Source organism: Diplotaxodon limnothrissa, linkage group LG20, assembly GCF_057381915.1.
Source record: "Diplotaxodon limnothrissa isolate DT_005_m linkage group LG20, D_limnothrissa_male_GT1.1, whole genome shotgun sequence".
Taxonomy (NCBI): domain Eukaryota; kingdom Metazoa; phylum Chordata; class Actinopteri; order Cichliformes; family Cichlidae; genus Diplotaxodon; species Diplotaxodon limnothrissa.
Window position 1 is genome coordinate 26243296 of NC_140615.1, and position 18271 is coordinate 26261566.

General features: G+C 38.9%; 2 protein-coding genes and 1 pseudogene across 5 annotated transcripts; all 3 read left to right on the plus strand.

Moving 5' to 3' along the window:
* The first annotated feature begins 202 nt into the window (after positions 1-202).
* Positions 203-3645, plus strand: LOC146611040 (cytosolic sulfotransferase 1-like). Its single transcript, XM_085343799.1, has 8 exons — positions 203-297; positions 1114-1252; positions 1357-1479; positions 1655-1755; positions 1931-2057; positions 2133-2230; positions 2972-3146; positions 3224-3645. The coding sequence occupies exons 1-8, from the start codon at positions 277-279 to the stop codon at positions 3334-3336; spliced, it is 897 nt and encodes a 298-aa protein (XP_085199925.1). The 5' UTR covers positions 203-276; the 3' UTR covers positions 3337-3645.
* A 2087-nt stretch (positions 3646-5732) lies between these two features.
* Positions 5733-12693, plus strand: LOC146611041 (cytosolic sulfotransferase 3-like). 3 transcript variants are annotated; one of them, XM_085345176.1, is made up of 11 exons: positions 5733-6172; positions 6270-6377; positions 6493-6593; positions 8321-8459; positions 8584-8712; positions 8807-8907; positions 9074-9200; positions 9284-9381; positions 9479-9653; positions 9726-9882; positions 12630-12693. In XM_085345176.1, the coding sequence occupies exons 1-10, from the start codon at positions 6082-6084 to the stop codon at positions 9836-9838; spliced, it is 1182 nt and encodes a 393-aa protein (XP_085201302.1). In that variant the 5' UTR covers positions 5733-6081; the 3' UTR covers positions 9839-9882; positions 12630-12693. The 3 variants fall into 3 exon arrangements, with proteins under 3 accessions (XP_085201302.1, XP_085201304.1, XP_085201303.1); XM_085345178.1 differs by lacking the exons at positions 5733-6172; positions 6270-6377; positions 6493-6593 and adding an exon at positions 7414-7897; XM_085345177.1 differs by lacking the exons at positions 5733-6172; positions 6270-6377; positions 6493-6593 and having other exon boundaries at positions 7913-8459.
* LOC146611042 (cytosolic sulfotransferase 3-like) lies at positions 11323-14378 on the plus strand (annotated as a pseudogene). Its single transcript, XR_014905024.1, has 6 exons — positions 11323-11329; positions 12630-12758; positions 12853-12953; positions 13125-13247; positions 13331-13428; positions 13526-14378. The product of XR_014905024.1 is annotated as a cytosolic sulfotransferase 3-like (transcript).
* The last annotated feature ends 3893 nt before the right edge of the window (positions 14379-18271 follow it).

Genomic DNA, 18271 nt, shown 5'->3' on the forward strand with positions numbered 1-18271 from the left:
CTGTCCATTTAAAATGTCATACCAAATAAAGTGATTTGAATGCATGAGTAATGTTTTCATTGACACAATTCTAGGATTCATTTAGATCCTAGAATAGGAAAAGAAATGCTCCCAACAAAAGGATCCGGAAGTCAGGGAAGGGCTGGAATTTCAGTTCTCCCCTGGGAGGGCCCTTCTCACTGCAGCGTGTTACGTAATCAGAAGTTGCATATAAAATACTCATCTGGACAGAGAAAAATCCCAGTAAGAGAAACCAGACAAAAACCGGCAATCAGCATGTCTCTCGATCCAGAGAAGGTATGCCTGACATCTTTAAACCAAACTGTTTTTGTTGTTGTTGTTGCTTCAGCTAGAGTTTGCTCTAATTTTATGGTGTTTGTCTCTTGTTAAGCATGTAGAGCTAAGCTAATGACAATGGATTTATCAGTTAAAGTCGTGTAAATGCATGCATGAGCCATGTGGGTTCATTTTATTTTGCAAGTCAGAGGGTTACTTTATCAATCAGCACCAGTGTTTTTGTTGAGCAGCAGCCAGACTTCCTCTCTGAGCACACCAAGTATTTTTGTGCTGTTAACCATTTGTGATCTCGCTCTCTCTTTAAAGAGGACTTGTATAAAACAGCTTGAAGCATGATCTGACTTCATTACCCACAGATGGCACTGCAGTACCTGATTACATTACATTACATTGATTTCTCAGCCTTGATAAAGACAGCAAGAGCCCTGGTCCTCATAATATTTCAGGAAAACTTTAACAAGCCTGAGAGCAGCTGAGTGGTATTTCTATTATACATTTAACTGGTTAGTACACAAACAAAGTGTCCTCACTCTGTAGAAACAGTCAGCCATTGTAACCATTGTAAAATTTAATTTGTACCATCTGCATTCATACTATGAGTGAAATTTATAACTTGCAAACAATATTTTCCCTGCTTTATATTCTCTCTCTGTGTGTGTTTTATTTATTTATGTACATATTAACTGCATCATAAGTGATTTATTGTTGTTTTTAATCATCATGATGCACAACAAGTGTCCTTTTTGGGACAATAAAGTGAATTTAAGTACACATTCAGATTTTTTAAAAAATCTGGTTTTTGCTTTTTTCCCAAAGGCAGTTTTTCCTTCTCGACAACAACTGTTTGATTTCCATGGAGTCTCAATGATTCCCATTTTCACAACCAACTGGGAGAACGTTCAAAACTTTCAGGCCAGACCGGATGATATACTTATTGCAACATATCCCAAAGCAGGTCGGTCCAAGAAAGAGGTATAAACCTTTACAGCTCATCAAAGTGTGTGCATAGAGGTCAGTGTAGGGGTCATGTTAACTTCTTTTTCCCCCCTCTCACTTTAGGAACCACATGGGTCTCCCAGATTCTTGACCTGCTGTATTTTGGTCAGACAGAACGACAGAAAACCATCCCTATCTTTGAGAGAGTGCCCTTCCTGGAGATTGCCGTTCCACCTTTGTTTTCAGGTTTTTGATCAAATGTACCAATTTTACACAAACACCTACAAACCATTATGGATTGTTGGCCTCTTTTTCCTCAAACTTGACTAAAATCATATCGCTATGTTACCGTTGGTTAGTTGGTATTAACATTTTACACAGACAAACTTGTGTTTTTTTTCATCTTCATCCCTCCATGCAGGAAAAGACCTGGCAGACAAGCTGCCCACCACCCCTCGACTCATTAAGACTCATTTTCCTGTCCAGTTTGTGCCAAAGTCCTTCTGGGAACAAAACTGCAAGGTTGCATTTTCCTGTCTGTTGTTTGCATCAGCTCAGTGTATCATCAAGAAGCTGATAATAATACCGATAATAGTGCAGTTTTCCACTTGGCTTAAGTTAAACTTGAAGCCTACCAAGAGAATTTGAGATTCATTTGAGTTAGAGTTCATTTTTCCTTTTTAAAAATCTTTTGTAGATTGTCTATGTAGCCCGCAATGCAAAGGACAACATGGTGTCTTTTTTCCATTTTGATCGCATGAATATTGCTCACCCAGAGCCTGGCGACTGGAGCAACTACATCCACAGATTCATGGAAGGAAAAAGTATGCATAAAATACTATATTAAAGTTATTTTCATTTACTGTATGACTGCTATTTTCCTGTTTCTGTGGCCCTAGTGGTGTTTGGCTCCTGGTATGACCATGTGAATGGCTGGTGGAAGAAGAAACAGACTTACTCAAACATTCACTACATGTTCTATGAAGATATGATTGAGGTAATCTGATTCCTTTGTGAGTTCCTTTCTCTTTACGCTACTTGCTTGAAGCTCTCATTTAGTAGCTTATAATGCTGTAATGATGGCTGTAATGTTGTGATGATACAGTTAGGTCCATAAGTATTTGGACAATGTCACATTTCTTTTGTAATTTTGCCTCTGTGTACCACCAGAAAGGCTGTTAAATCAAGCAGTCAGTTTGTTTTAACTTAAAAATAACTGGACACACTAATATAGTTACCGTATACCTATATGGACTTGCTTTGAGATGTACTTCGAGGCCTTTACTGCAGCCACCTTCAGGTGCTGCATGTGTGGATCTCTGTCTTCAGTAACTAAACTGCATGCTCTATTGGATTGAGAGCAGGTAACTGACTTTGCCACTGAAGACTATCCCCTTTCCTTCTCTTAAGAAATCTCTGGGTTGCTTCGAGTCGTTATTTGTTTATATTATGACGCACCGTCTCATCAGTTTTGCAGCATTTGGATAAATCTGAGCAGATAGTATAGCCCCGTCCACTTCTAAAACCATCCTGATACTTCTATCAGCAGACACATCATCAATAAACAGTGACTTTGTTCCACTGGCAGCTATACATGCCAAAACATCATCTCCACTATGTTTGACAGATAATGTGGTATGCTTAAGATCAGGGGTCTCCAGCTCCAGTCATCGAGAGCTACTGTCCTGCAGCCTTTAGATGCATCCCTACTCCAAATAACTCTTATCTATCTTTTCAGGACACTGAACGGGAAATAGACAAACTCTGCAGCTTCCTCAGTTTGTCCAATTCAGCTGAGGATAAGAAAATGATTGCAGGTGGAGTCCAGTTTGATAACATGAAAAAGAATGAGATGACCAACTATTCCACGTTCTCCATTTTAGATTTCAAGATTTCTCCCTTCATGAGAAAAGGTACATTGAACCATATTGTGATGCATGAGGTGATATTAGGAAAAATACCTGACTGGTTTTTATCTATGTCTCTGCAGGAAAGGTTGCTGACTGGAAGAACCACTTCACCGTCGCTCAGAATGAAGTGTTTGATGAAGACTACAAGAAGAAGATGAAAGATCCCACACTTCAGTTCCGCACTGAAATTTGAACAGAGCCAGGCATATAGAATGTAAAAAGGGTCACTGATTGACTTTATCTAAATCTTTAACTAAATCAATGTGCTTTATATTATTAATCACAAATTAAAAGGCATTTCATGTTTGAAAGTGAATATTTATGTCACTACAAACAAAAAAATATTGGACATTACCAGTAACACTGTACTGCAATACTGAAACTTTGGTGTGTAGATTAAAATGTATAAAGTAATACGAAAGTTTACTTTTTTAAGTTTTTTACTAAGTGCTAACAGCCCATTTTTTATTCTCTGTGTGTGATAAAAAAAATAAAAGGTAATGACTGGTCCATTTGTTTTGCAGGGTTTTCTATTTGATTTTATTCAGGTTTAGTTATATTTTACAGCCAGGTAAAAAATCTGCATTGTTCCGTCAAGAAATACCGAACTAGCAACAATGTATTGTTTGTGTAGCTGAAATCAATATGAATTCCTCTGTCTGGGGGGTTTTGAGAATGTGGTTTACCCAAGACAAAATGAATACAACTATTCTTATCATATTTTAATTAGTCAATACTATTTATAAACTAAATATAAAATACAAATGTACCTTATCACAGGGGATCGTCCTCCTGGCCCTGGGAGCAGTATTGTCTAATAGGGTCTCCCATTAGAAATTGGTCACAAGGGAGGCACCAGATTAAGAGCGATTCAAAACATGCTAATGGAAATTCCTGCACCGTATAATCTCACCATGGGAAATCAAGGCCCCTCTTGGAGCCAGATTGGGGAGGGAAGCTTGCCAGCTAGACTCTGGTGACTGGATCTGGATTAATGAGGCTTGTTCAGGCACAGCTTCAAGAAATCATATGAATCCACCATCCTGTGGGCCTACTATGCACAATGACAGGCACCAGGGCCAGGGTCAGTGTAATCTGGGTAGCAGGCAAAGGCAAGGGCTAGGCATATTGACAGCCCCAAAACATCACAGACTTTGTTTTGTGGGAAGTGAACTGTCTTGCTAGCAGGAAAGAAACCTAGATAACTAGATATAGTTAGGTTCACCACGACATAAGGGTCCTGGAACCAAACTCCTGGAGAAGGGCTGGACTCATTCTTTTTCCAGAGTGGCCCATGGTGAAAGGTGCTGGTGAAGTCTGACTCACACGGCCTTGGCCAACCGCCTGAAAAGGTATACCAGAGATGTAGAAGGCAGGAGAATAAACCAGCTGTTCTCCACAGAACCATCCAAGGTGTATTCTCAGTGGCAGGGGAACAATATGAGAACAGCAGCACCACCAAGTCTGGAGATGGAGTAATACTGGAAGAGCATATGGGACAAGGATGCTATGTATAACAACAATGTTCAGTGGCTCGTGAATCTAAGGGCAGACCACAGCAACCTCCCTAAACAGGGTCCGGGGAGGCTGTTACCCTGAGCAGGGTCCAGTAACCATCACAGTGCTAGACATCCAAGAAAGGGTCTCAAGTATGAAGGGCTGGACAGCACCAGGCCTGGACATGGTTCACGGCTAAAGAAGCCAGCTGCACTCAATGAACTTCTAGCAGCACAAATGAACCAGCTGCTAGTCAATAAGAGACACCCAGAATGGTGTCTGATGTCAGAAAGGCCAGAAAGTCCTGATGCCCAAGGATCCCCAGAATGGATCAGTCCTATCTAACTACCAGCCAATAACCTGGCTCAGTACAACATGGAAGCTCCTGTCCAGGCATCATAGCGGCTAAGATGAATAGGCATATGGCTCAAAACATGAGCGGGCACAGAAGGGAATTGGCACGAGTATCAATATCAGTGGAGTGAAACACCAGGTACTGGTAGACAGAGCAGCCGAGACTACAAACCCTGGCTCAACAACCTGTGCACTGCCTGGATTGACTACAAGAAGGCCCATGACTTGATGCCCCACAACTGGATCCTTTTTGGGAATGTGCTGCAGGTCTGAATGACAGGAAAGGATGTATATTTACAAATGAAATGAAGTTGACCAGGCAAAACATGACAACATTTTGTGTTCATATTGTCTGTAATGACACACAAGTCAAAGTAAATTTAGAAATCACTAATTTCTATACTTTTCCATACTGTCCCAAATTTTTCTGATTTGGTTTTGTATGAACAAGAAGGAAATACTGGACTTTCACAACGTAACGCAAAGCTCAGATACGCTGATAGTGGTGTGTTTCGCAACCAGACATTTGGTAGAAAACACTCAGCTGGTGAGGGAGTAATGCATTCAAAGAAGCAAGGCAGAACCCAGATCATGTTCCTTAACCCTAAAAAGGTATGTATGATATCTCTAAACAAAGCTGTTTTAGTATCTTTTTTAGCTACAATTTGATTTCCTTTCATGGAGTTTTTACTTGTTAAGCATGTAATTCTGAGCTAAAAACAAAGAAAGTAGTTTGAACGCATGCAGGAGGAATCGATAATCAATTCATTTGACAAAATGTGAAAGTTTAAGACCGTCTTTTTGTCACTTGGCACTAGTGTTTTTGTTGAGTTCAACCAAAGACTTGATCTCTAAGCACAAGGGCTTTTGTGCCGTTAATCATTTGTTGTATCACTCTCTTTATAGAGGACTTGTAGAAATAAGCTTGAAGCACTACCTGACTTCACTACCCACAACTGCCAACACTCTTTTTCTTCTCCGCAGTCAAATCCCTGCAGTTGCTGTTCACACATTTAGTTTTTTCTCTTTTCCCCAAAAAGCTATTTTGTTTTCCAGACCAGAGCTCTTTGATTTCCATGGAGTCTCAATGACTCACTATTTTACAGACAACTGGGAGAATGTTCAGAACTTTCAGGTCAGACCAGATGATATACTTATTGCAACATATCCCAAAGCAGGTCAGTCCAACAAACGTGTACAAACTTTATAGCTCATCAAAATGTGTGTATAGAGGTCAGTGTTGGGATCAAGTTATTTGCCTCTCTCTCTTTCTAGGAACTACATGGGTCTCCCAGGTCCTTGACCTGCTGTATTTTGGTCAGACGTGTCCAGAGAGGCAAAAAACCATCCCCATCTATGAAAGAGTACCCTTTCTGGAGATTGGTAACCTGAATCCAAAGATGGCATGGCAATCAGTCATATTGCTATGGTTATATTATCATGTTACCCGTTTCCCATATCAAAGTTTTCCTTACTCCATGTTCACCCCTCCATGCAGGGAAAGACCTGACAGACAAGCTGCCCACCACCCCTCGACTCATTAAGACTCATTTTCCTGTCCAGTTTGTGCCAAAGTCCTTCTGGGAGCAAAACTGTAGGGTACAGTAACCTGTGTGCTGTTTTTCAAGAAGCTGATAATAGTACTGATAGCAGTGCAATCTAAGGCAACAAACAAGACATTGTTGATTGAACCTAACAGGAAAGCACTAAAATAACCACTTGTTATAGCCAAGATAAGCAGAAGAGCATCTCTGAACACAGAGTATTTCAAAGCAGATGAGTTAAAGCAGTAGAAGACCACAGTGGGCGCCACTAATATCACCTAAGAACAGGAAACTGAGGATATAATTTGTACGTGCTCACCAAAATTGGAGAGTGGGGAAAAAAATGTGTGGGCACATTTTCTTGGTGTAATTAATTTTCTGAAGTTTCCAGACGAACAAGCTACAGTTAGTTTTGTAGTTTTGCCTCTGTACATCACTGCAGCAGATATTAAATCAAACCATAAATATGCGCTCGAAGTTCAGGCTTTTAGCTTCAATTCAAGAAATCTTGCCCAAACTAAACTGTGTAAGAATTACCTCCATTTCTATACACAACCTTCATTTTCAGAAGCTCAAAATTATTCAGACAACTGACTAACAAACAGTTTCAAGGTCAGGTGGTTTGCGTGATATTCAATGAGAAATGAAGCAGATAAATTGCAAGCTTGTAATGCTTGCAGTGAGGCTAGAACAAGAAGAACAGAGAAATGAGATGTAGGCTAGGGACCAATGCTAAATCCATTGAGATGCTAACCTTTAAATTTGTCTTTGCTCTTAAATTTCTAACTTTTATGCTGTCTTGCTTGTTTCTGGGCCACTACGCCCTCAAAGGCATCCTTTATTTTGACACTTTTTTTTGACAAATAAAGGACAGCTCAAATTTAAAGCTGTCATTTTAAAGTCAAACAAACCTTTTCTTAATGATTTTTCATTTTTAAATAGGGATTCTCATACATTTATTCTCTTTCCATGACCCTTGTGTTTAAAAGTCTTTGGTCAGTGGTCAAACTTCTTCCAACTCATTACAAAGAACTCACAAAAAAAGATAAATAAATAAATGCACACTTATCTCTATCCAGTCTACAGCATATGATGTGCTTTTTAAAAATATTGCCTACTTAAAATTTCACACCAAATAGAACACGGAATTCATTTGAAGCACTTCAAATCCTTAAGCGAATGTGGCCACAAAAGGGTCAGGAAATCTGAAACCAGAGGGGCGGGGCTTTCAGATTACATGTGGAAGTGAGCGCAGCTAACAATGGTATGTTATGCAACCAGAAAAGGAGGAGAATTTTTCTTACAACACCAAAAGCCAGGCAGAAACCAACAATGAACATATCACTTAGTGCTGAGAAGGTATGTATGGTATCTCTAAACAAAACAGTTTGATGTTTTTAGCTACAGGTTGCTTTCCTGTTGTGGAGTTTGTTTCTTGTTAAGCATGTGAGGCTGAGCTATTAAAAAAGAAAGCGGTTTTAAATGCACGTAGAAGCAACCTATATTTTATTTGTTTTTCCAATGTTTGAAGCTTTAAGACTTTCTCTTTGTCACTTGGAACCAGTGTTTTTGTTAAGTTCAGCCAAAGACTTGATCTCTGAGCACACTGTGTGCTTTTGTGCTGTTAATCATTTGTTGTGTCACTCAGAAGTAGAAACAAATCTGAATTCACTACCCACAACTGCCAACACTAGTTTCTCTTTTTCTTCTCCGCAGTCAAATCCCTGCAGTTGCTGTTCACACACTCTAATGTTAGTTTTTTCTTTTCTTTTTCCCCAAAAGGCAATTTTGTCTTCCAGACCAGAGCTCTTTGATTTCCATGGAGTCTCAATGACTCACTATTTTACAGACAACTGGGAGAATGTTCAGAACTTTCAGGTCAGACCAGATGATATACTTATTGCAACATATCCCAAAGCAGGTCAGTCCAACAAACGTGTACAAAAATTATGGCTCATCAAAATGTGTGTATAGAGGTCAGTGTTGGGATCAAGTTTATTTGCCTCTCTCTCTCTCTCTCTCTCTCTCTCTCTCTCCCTTTCTAGGAACTACATGGGTCTCCCAGATCCTTGACCTGCTGTATTTTGGTCAGACGTGTCCAGAGAGGCAAAAAACCATCCCCATCTATGAAAGAGTACCCTTTCTGGAGATTGCCATCCCATCTTTGGATTCAGGTTACCAATCAGTCATATTGCTATGGTTATATTATCATGCTACCTGTTTCCCATATCAAAGTTTTCCTTACTCCATGTTCACCCCTCCATGCAGGGAAAGACCTGGCAGACAAGCTGCCCACCACCCCTCGACTCATTAAGACTCATTTTCCTGTCCAGTTTGTGCCAAAGTCCTTCTGGGAGCAAAACTGTAGGGTACAGTAACCTGTGTGCTGTTTTTCAAGAAGCTGATAATAGTACTGATAACAGTGCAATCTAAGGCAGCACGTCAGGCGTAACTTGAACCTTTAAGCCTAATAAGGAGCTCCAAAGTGTCTACTTCTGGTAAAGGTTTAAGATTTCTTTTTTCCATCTTCTGCAGATTGTTTATGTAGCCCGCAATGCAAAGGACAACATGGTGTCTTATTTCCACTTTGATCGCATGAATGTGGTTGAGCCAGAGGCTGGAGAATGGAATAACTACTTCCAAAGATTTTTGGAAGGACAAAGTATGCATAAATAATACAGTTATCCTTCGTGTGAGGTGTAGATCTTTTCCTCTCATTGCTTAAGTGTTGTTCTTTGATCTTAGTGGTATTTGGCTCCTGGTATGACCATGTGAATGGCTGGTGGAAGAAGAAACAGACTTACTCAAATATTCATTACATGTTCTATGAAGATATGATTGAGGTAATCTGATTTCTTCATTGGCACTTTCTTCTGCATGTTCTCATGCTCTCATCCAGGCGGTTTTAATGCTGCGATTAATTCCATGATGTGTTTCCAGGACACTGAACGTGAAATAGACAAACTCTGCAGCTTCCTCGGTTTGTCTCGTTCACCTGAGGAGAAGAAAATGATCTCAGGTGGAGTCCAGTTTGATAACATGAAAAAGAATGAGATGGCCAACTATTCTACAGCCCCGGTTATGGATTTCAAGATTTCTCCCTTCATGAGAAAAGGTACAGTGAACAGTAATGTGATGCATTTGGTAACATTAGGAAAAATACCTGAATTATTATTTTTTTCTGCAGGGAAGGTTGGCGACTGGAAGAACCACTTCACCGTCGCTCAGAATGAAGTTTTTGATGAAGACTACAAGAAGAAGATGAAAGATCCCACACTTCAGTTCCGCACTGAAATTTGAACAGAGCCAGGCATACAGACTGGATATAGTCTGAAAAAAATGAAGTATGAAATAAGCCAGAAGTGCTGATCTGTTTATTGAAATAAATAAACTTACAAATCACAAACTTATGAATCATCAGTTAACAGGAATGTCATCTCTGACAGTGAATATTTAAGACATGTATGTGCCCAAAACAGCCCATACCGTCTTGACTTTTTAAAAAAGATCAAACAGATACTGCTGAACAGTACTGTTTAACAAAACAAGATCTTAATCTGACCAAAATTGAATCTTCATTTTTCTGGTTTTGATTGCAGTTGGCATACTTTGATGTTGCATCACTGTTGTCTTCAGTTTCATTATTGTTTCATTGATGTCCGTAGTCTTCTTAGTTGTACATGAATGCATGATTTATACTTATTACACACTCGCTTTACTCATTAGGGTACATCTGTTCAACTCCTCGTTAACGCACAGATCCAATCAGCCAATCGCATGGCAGCAACTCTGTGTTTAAAAAGAAAATCAGAATGGCATGGTTGCTAAGCTGGTCTAAGTAATTCAGTGGGACTACAAGGATTTTCCAGCAAATAGAGACAAAAAAGGAAAATAGCCAATGAGCAGCACTTACCTGGGTGTAAATGACATGTTGATGTGTTAGGAGCTCAGAGAAGAATGATTAGACTGATTGAACCTAACAGGAAAGCACTAAAATAACCACTTGTTATAGCCAAGGTAAGCAGAAGAGCATCTCTGAACACACAGTTGAAGACCACAGTGGGCCCCACTAATATCACCTAAGAACAGGAAACTGAGGATATAATTTGTACGTGCTCACCAAAATTGGAGGATGGGGGGGAAAAAAATGTGTGGGCACATTTTCTTGGTACACTGAACATTGTTTAAATGCCACAACCTACCTTAGTACTGCTGCTGACCATTTCCATCTTGAACATTACCTCCAGTCTGCTGTTTCTATTTTCTAGGCCCCTTGCTTCTCCCCTCCCCTTTTGATCCCCTTTCGTTGCATCACTCAGTTTGTTCCATTTGTTTAGGCCTGTCCTACTACTATGTGAATCAGTGACAAAATTTGCTTTGCATTATACATTTTGAAAAGATACATGTTTCAATGCCTGGAACCAACACATTAATTTTAATACACTATATTTATAGGAAACACAACGGTTATCTACGTTACTGATCTGCAGTATTTTGGTCAGAAAACATAGTTCTGTCAAAACAAGGCAACATACACCAAGTACCAAAGTCTGACTCAGCAGAAACAAAAGCATGGGGAACAGGGGTTATACTGGGATTTAGGATGTAGGGGAAGCCTAAGAATTTCTACATCAGGGTACACCTCAAGCTAAACAAACTAATTTGTAGTCTTTGTGGACAGGCTGCACCGTTAGATTAACAATAAAAAATTTTCCCTCAGTTTTGGACCGTACTGGTTATATGTTACAGACATAGTCTCTATCGAACATGTTAGCATACCATCCATGGCTAGTAAGTCATCTGTGGAATCATGTGAGCAGTGAAATTATTTTTCCATGCACTTTAAGGACTTCCTTCCATGACTAGACGAGTCAGTTCCTGCTGGCCATTAGGAAAAAAACAAAAACAAAAAAAACAGCTTGAGGCACTTTCTTAAATTTGAGAAAATGTCATTAATTTTCTGAAGTTTCCAGACGAACAAGCTACAGTTAGTTTTGTAGTTTTGCCTCTGTACATCACTGCAGCAGATATTAAATCAAACCATAAATATGCGCTCGAAGTTCAGGCTTTTAGCTTCAATTCAAGAAATCTTGCCCAAACTAAACTGTGTAAGAATTACCTCCATTTCTATACACAACCTTCATTTTCAGAAGCTCAAAATTATTCAGACAACTGACTAACAAGCAGTTTCATGGTCAGGTGGTTTGCGTGATAGTCAATGAGAAATGAAGCAGATAAATTGCAAGCTTGTAATGCTTGCAGTGAGGCTAGAACAAGAAGAACAGAGAAATGAGATGTAGGCTAGGGACCAATGCTAAATCCATTGAGATGCTAACCTTTAAATTTGTCTTTGCTCTTAAATTTCTAACTTCTATGCTGTCTTGCTTGTTTCTGGGCCACTACGCCCTCAAAGGCATCCTTTATTTTGACACTTTTTTTTGACAAATAAAGGACAGCTCAATTTTAAAGCTGTCATTTTAAAGTCAAACAAACCTTTTCTTAATGATTTTTCATTTTTAAATGGGGATTCTCATACATTTATTCTCTTTCCATGACCCTGGTGTGTTTAAAACTCTTTGGTCAGTGGTCAAACTTCTTCCAACTCATTAGAAAAAACTCACAAAAAAGATAAATAACTAAATGCACACTTATCTCTATCCAGTCTAGTAGTGAAGTGTCCTGTGTGTCGAAGCGTCTCGGGGGCGTTTTGTGAAGCACGTATCGAGGCTTGCTTTGATTACGTATGCAGTGACGTTCGAGGCCTCGCGGGCAGTCCGTACCACGTGACTGATTCAGGGACCGGTTCACCGGTTTGCGCCAGATTCGAAATAAAATGGGCAGCAAAACACAGCTGATTTCCCATCACATTGTGTTGTGGAATTGGATTACGTACGTGTTACATAGTTACTTGAGCATTTCTTCTTTGATGGAACCAGCAAGGAAGACATTTTTTTTAAAATTTCATCTCTCCTAATAAAGTATGCACACAGTAATACATATCACAAATGAGTGTACAAAAACTATGGCTCATCAAAATGTGTGTATAGAGGTCAGTGTTGGGATCAAGTTATTTGCCTCTCTCTCTTTCTAGGAACTACATGGGTCTCCCAGATCCTTGACCTGCTGTATTTTGGTCAGACGTGTCCAGAGAGGCAAAAAACCATCCCCATCTATGAAAGAGTACCCTTTCTGGAGATTGCCATCCCATCTTTGGATTCAGGTTACCGATCAGTCATATTGCTATGGTTATATTATCATGCTACCTGTTTCCCATATCAAAGTTTTCCTTACTCCATGTTCACCCCTCCATGCAGGGAAAGACCTGGCAGACAAGCTGCCCACCACCCCTCGACTCATTAAGACTCATTTTCCTGTCCAGTTTGTGCCAAAGTCCTTCTGGGAGCAAAACTGTAGGGTACAGTAACCTGTGTGCTGTTTTTCAAGAAGCTGATAATAGTACTGATAACAGTGCAATCTAAGGCAGCACGTCAGGCGTAACTTGAACCTTTAAGCCTAATAAGGAGCTCCAAAGTGTCTACTTCTGGTAAAGGTTTAAGATTTTTTTTTTCCCCCCCATCTTCTGCAGATTGTTTATGTAGCCCGCAATGCAAAGGACAACATGGTGTCTTATTTCCACTTTGATCGCATGAATGTGGTTGAGCCAGAGGCTGGAGAATGGATAACTTCCACAGATTTTTGGAAGGACAAAGTATGCATAAATAATACAGTTATCCTTCGTGTGAGGTGTAGATCTTTTCCTCTCATTGCTTAAGTGTTGTTCTTTGATCTTAGTGGTATTTGGCTCCTGGTATGACCATGTGAATGGCTGGTGGAAGAAGAAACAGACTTACTCAAATATACATTACATGTTCTATGAAGATATGATTGAGGTAATCTGATTTCTTCGTTGGCACTTTCTTCTGCATGTTCTCATGCTCTCATCCAGGCGGTTTTAATGCTGCGATTAATTCCATGATGTGTTTCCAGGACACTGAACGGGAAATAGACAAACTCTGCAGCTTCCTCGGTTTGTCTCGTTCAGCTGAGGAGAAGAAAATGATCTCAGGTGGAGTCCAGTTTGATAACATGAAAAAGAATGAGATGGCCAACTATTCTACAGCCCCAGTTATGGACAGAGATGGGCAGTAACGTGTTAGTTGTAATGCGTTACTGTAATCTGATTACTTTTTCAAGTAACGAGTAAAGTAAGGGATTACTATTGCAAAAACGGTAATTAGATTACCGTTACTTTCCCGTAGTGTTACTGCGTTACTAAAACTGTGTTGTTGTTTTTTTTGTTTTTTTTGCGAGAATGTCTCATGACAGTGACATAAGCGAGTGCGCCGTTAGTGACAACAGCTGTGTGCAGATCAACAATGGATCACATATCGATTGTGGGAGAGAGTATGAGCGTGCAGCGTTTAAAGCGTGGAAGTACTGACCTTTGAGTTTGATTCCATAAAAAGTGACAAAAACATTAGCGTCCATCGTGCGTGGGAAGAAAACTTCTTTTTACAGCAAAAAAACCCCCTAAACTTCCAAGCAAGCACTGAGTGCGCAACGACGTAATGGGAAATTCACAGAGAAACTCGCGGATTCTTCAACTTACCGCGGCACACCTGCACCAGGGTAAACCTCCGCCTACCGTAGTCCTGCTTTACAGGTGAAAATAGAGCAACAGGACCGCTGAGTCTTTGACTTTATTTATTTTCTGCTGTGTTTTACTTGCATCTATTTGAAAGAGTGAGTGTAAACACACACAAAAAAATTTATTTTATGTGCTGGAATGTGTAGAAAATAGATTTAAATGTTAAACTAATTTATTCAAGTCAGAGAATGTTGCATATAATTAAATTTTTGCTTGATGCATAAAGTTAAAAGATTAAAACTGATAAAAACAAGTTAAAAAAAGAGACTTTTCCATTTGATTATATTTTGTATGATGGATTATGTAGGAAAAAGTAGAATTGGGCTGAAAGATCTATCACTTTATCACCTCTTCAGGTTGTAAATTGTATTTTTAAAAAGTAACTAAGTAATTACTTTTGAAAATAAGTAATCAGTAAAGTAACGGGATTACTTTTTGGGGGAAGTAATTAGTTACTGATTACTTTTTTCAAGTAACTTGACCAACACTGGTTATGGATTTCAAGATTTCTCCCTTCATGAGAAAAGGTACACACCTAACAGTAATGTGATGCATTTGGTAACATTAGGGGAAAATACCTGTATTATTATTATTATTATTATTATTATTATATTATTTATTTATTTATTTTTTATTTATTTATTTTCTGCAGGGAAGGTTGGCGACTGGAAGAACCACTTCACCGTCGCTCAGAATGACGTTTTTGATGAAGACTACAAGAAGATGAAAGATCCCACACTTCAGTTCTGCACTGAAATTTGAACAGAGCCAGGCATACAGACTGGATATAGTATGCAGCTACTGCTGTGCAGTGTGTATTACAAAGATCTCATCTAAACAAACTGTGGCATACATGTGACAGAATTATACAGTGGAATAATAAACACTCCAAATACCTTAATTTTACGTGTACACGTTGTGCTTTTATTGTAAAACCTGATGATCAATGCATGGAAGCCAAAAGCACAGTGAGGGGCTGTATTGTCAATTTATTTCTGCACTTGAGCTCAAGATTGCAAACTTTGTTCTCGAAAAGAAAGTTATTCCAAGCCAAACATAAACAGCAAACTATGACCAAGTGTCATCGTGGCTCCAGCCTTAAGTAGACCGCCTGATTGATTGATTGATTGATTGATTGATTGGTAATTTATTTCAACATGTGAACTGATAGAGTTGTATTGTTGATTGTCATTTATGCTTAGAAATATTTAACCATAGATGCTTAGAAGTGTATAATTAATTGTGTAGTGATAAGTTGTGTGATCTTTAACAGGCTACACAGGCTTGGTGTGCATTCCTGGAATGCACACCTGCATCTTGGGGGCATGGGAAAAGTTTGCATCTTGCCTTATAGTTTTATGGTAGGATTAACGTAGTTACATTTGTTCTAGTCTAAGTGCTTTTCTGTTTAGATGAACTGCTGGACTTCCTTACCGGGGGGGTCTAGTCTACCCTCTTCCTAACCAAGGATGTTTGCTTGTGTGCTTTTATGACCCTTTGATCAGCAGTACCCCCCCCCCCCCCCCCCCCCCCCCCCCCACACACACACACACACACACACACGGTACTCTTTGTGTGTATGTAGACGTCATATGTTAATGACCCTATGCATATTCATGTAACCTCAATAAAAGGATAGTGTACGGGAGAACGGACGAGAGCTACTGGGGTCAAGCGAAGGGACGGCGCTCTGTCCAGTCTCTCCCGTGCACGAGTACCATGAAGAAGTTTGCCTACTTGCGTCTTGCTTGCAGTGTAATTATATTGTCTTAACGTTCCAGCGAATAGGTTCAAGCTACAAACCTAACATGAACAATACATTTAGAAAAGAAATGAGAGAAAAAAAATATACTATACAAATTACATACAAAAAAACATTCTGATTAATTTACATGTTGAAAGGGAGTGGGAAGAAGTATACACTTATTTAATCCCACCCCTGTCCCATAAATTATCAGTGAATATTTAGTCAGCTTCCTTACTGATATAATTTGTAATAAAAATAGTGAACAGATTTCTGATATACTATATACTATAATATCACATCATGAATTTTTTGTTTGTTTGTTTTTAAATAGAGACATTCACTTAATTTAAATATTTTCCTTTTCTTTATAGATCGAGAAGATCATATTTTTATAACTCTTTTTGAACAGTTTTATGTTTGGACATTGCTTTAATTCCATATTCAGTTTGTTCCATAGTTTCACTCCATGGACAGAAACACAAAAGCCTTTTCTTGTAGTACGTACCTTCATTGTTTTGAAGTTACAAAAACCCCTTAAATTATAACTTCCTTCTTTCAAAAAAAACATACTCTGAATATTACCTGGCAGTTCTTTATTTTTTGCTTTGAATAGAATTTGTGCTGTTTGGAATTTCACTATATCGTCAATTTTCAATATTTCAGACTGCAAAAATAGTGAGTTTGTATGTTCCCTATAACCTGCATTGTGGATGATTCGAATTGCTTTCTTTTGAAGAGTAAAAAGTGAATGTAATGTGGTTTTATAGTTATTGCCCCAGACCTCTGCACAATAGCTTAAGTATGGTGAAACCAGTGAACAGTAGAGAATATGAAGTGATGTTCTGTCGAATACCTGTTTTGCCTTGTTTAGTACTGCAATGCTTCGTGATACTTTGGAATGAATATATCTTACGTGAGCTCTCCAGTTAAGTTTTTCATCTATTATTACCCCCAGAAATTATCTAACGAGCCACAGGTGAATGTGATCAGTGACTCACTGACCCGCCGGCAGGAAGGTGGGTAATCAGGAAGAGCCACTACTGATGGGAAGATAAAAATAACTCCCACAAACATACAAACACTGCTAGGAAAGAGAGAAGGGGGAGGTGGGCTAGTGCAAGAAACTTGGAAACCATGACAGATTATGTTCATGCAGTCTGAACCTCAATCTCTTAAAAGTTGTACATTAAGCAACACAAACTGTTCCATAATGCTCAGGAAATGCAACAAAGTGTGCTAGAAATAAAGATCATAATAATATATTGGAAAGCATGAAAAAACAAAATGAAACCAGTACACTTTAAATACAACACTAATGCCTTTCATCTTTGTCCAAGAAAGAGATCCTGTGAATCCTGGTGCTTGGATCTTGTAGTGTAGGCATTGGAGAGTAGACAGTTGGTTGAGCAGGTCAAAGTACTATATTACAACTACAAAAAATGTATATTAAAAGTAAGGTGATAACATAATGGTAACAAAATGTGACTCTTCCTACAGAGTACAAGTAAGAGACTATATTGCACAGAGTATGATAATAAGCTGGATATTAAGCTGCATCCTAGTAATTTAACTTATTGCTCATTAATGTCATGGAATTTTGCAAATAAGGTCTGCAACACCCCACACACACACACACACACACACACACACACACACACACACACACACACACACACACACACACACACACACAACTCTGTGTATCTTTTAGTTACAACAGGTTTCTGTCCCACAGGCTGTGGCTGGACAGAGAACAACTCCTACTATCTTTTACCAGGAAGCTCCTGGCACTGGCCCTGAGTTTCATCCTTCTGAGCAAAACAGTTAGTGAATAACACATTGAAACATTGTTACACCGAGCTAAGCAGTTTTTACGAGGTCATACTGACACACACACTTTATCTAAGCATACAAATCCTACAGTGAGATTCTAAACACATAAAGAAAATGTGAGGATAAACTAGAATTTTTCCATAACATTACAGTTTTTTCTGAATGCTTAAACCCTAACTGATAGAGGAACCCTCTCGAGGGATTAATAAAGTTAAGTTTAATTTAATCTAATCTAATAACTTTAATCTCAGCCAAACCAATTCACTCACGAACAAATAAAACACCGAAAAAGCCAAACAATAACATTTTTAAGTTATCAAAGTGACTTATATATATATATATATATTACAGTTTTTTCTGAATGCTTAAACCCTAACTGTGATTCCTGTAGCACAATCTCTAAAACTATTCAGACTTATAGCAAAACCACTCACTGAGTTTGCAAAACTAAAAGCACAAAAACTGCTTTGCACTCAGTTTGCAATTTTGTAACACACACTTTGCA

Bases quoted from the DNA above. Each gene is read 5' to 3' on its own strand.
- LOC146611040 (XM_085343799.1), top strand. From the start codon at position 277: ATGTCTCTCGATCCAGAGAAG. The intron at 298-1,113 runs GTATGCCTGACA...TTTTTCCCAAAG, and splicing joins TGTCTCTCGATCCAGAGAAG to GCAGTTTTTCCTTCTCGACA. The intron at 2,058-2,132 runs GTATGCATAAAA...CTGTGGCCCTAG, and splicing joins CAGATTCATGGAAGGAAAAA to TGGTGTTTGGCTCCTGGTAT.
- LOC146611041 (XM_085345176.1), top strand. From the start codon at position 6,082: ATGACTCACTATTTTACAGACAACTGGGAGAATGTTCAGAACTTTCAG. The intron at 6,594-8,320 runs GTACAGTAACCT...TTTCCCCAAAAG, and splicing joins TCTGGGAGCAAAACTGTAGG to GCAATTTTGTCTTCCAGACC. The intron at 8,713-8,806 runs GTTACCAATCAG...CCCTCCATGCAG, and splicing joins CATCCCATCTTTGGATTCAG to GGAAAGACCTGGCAGACAAG.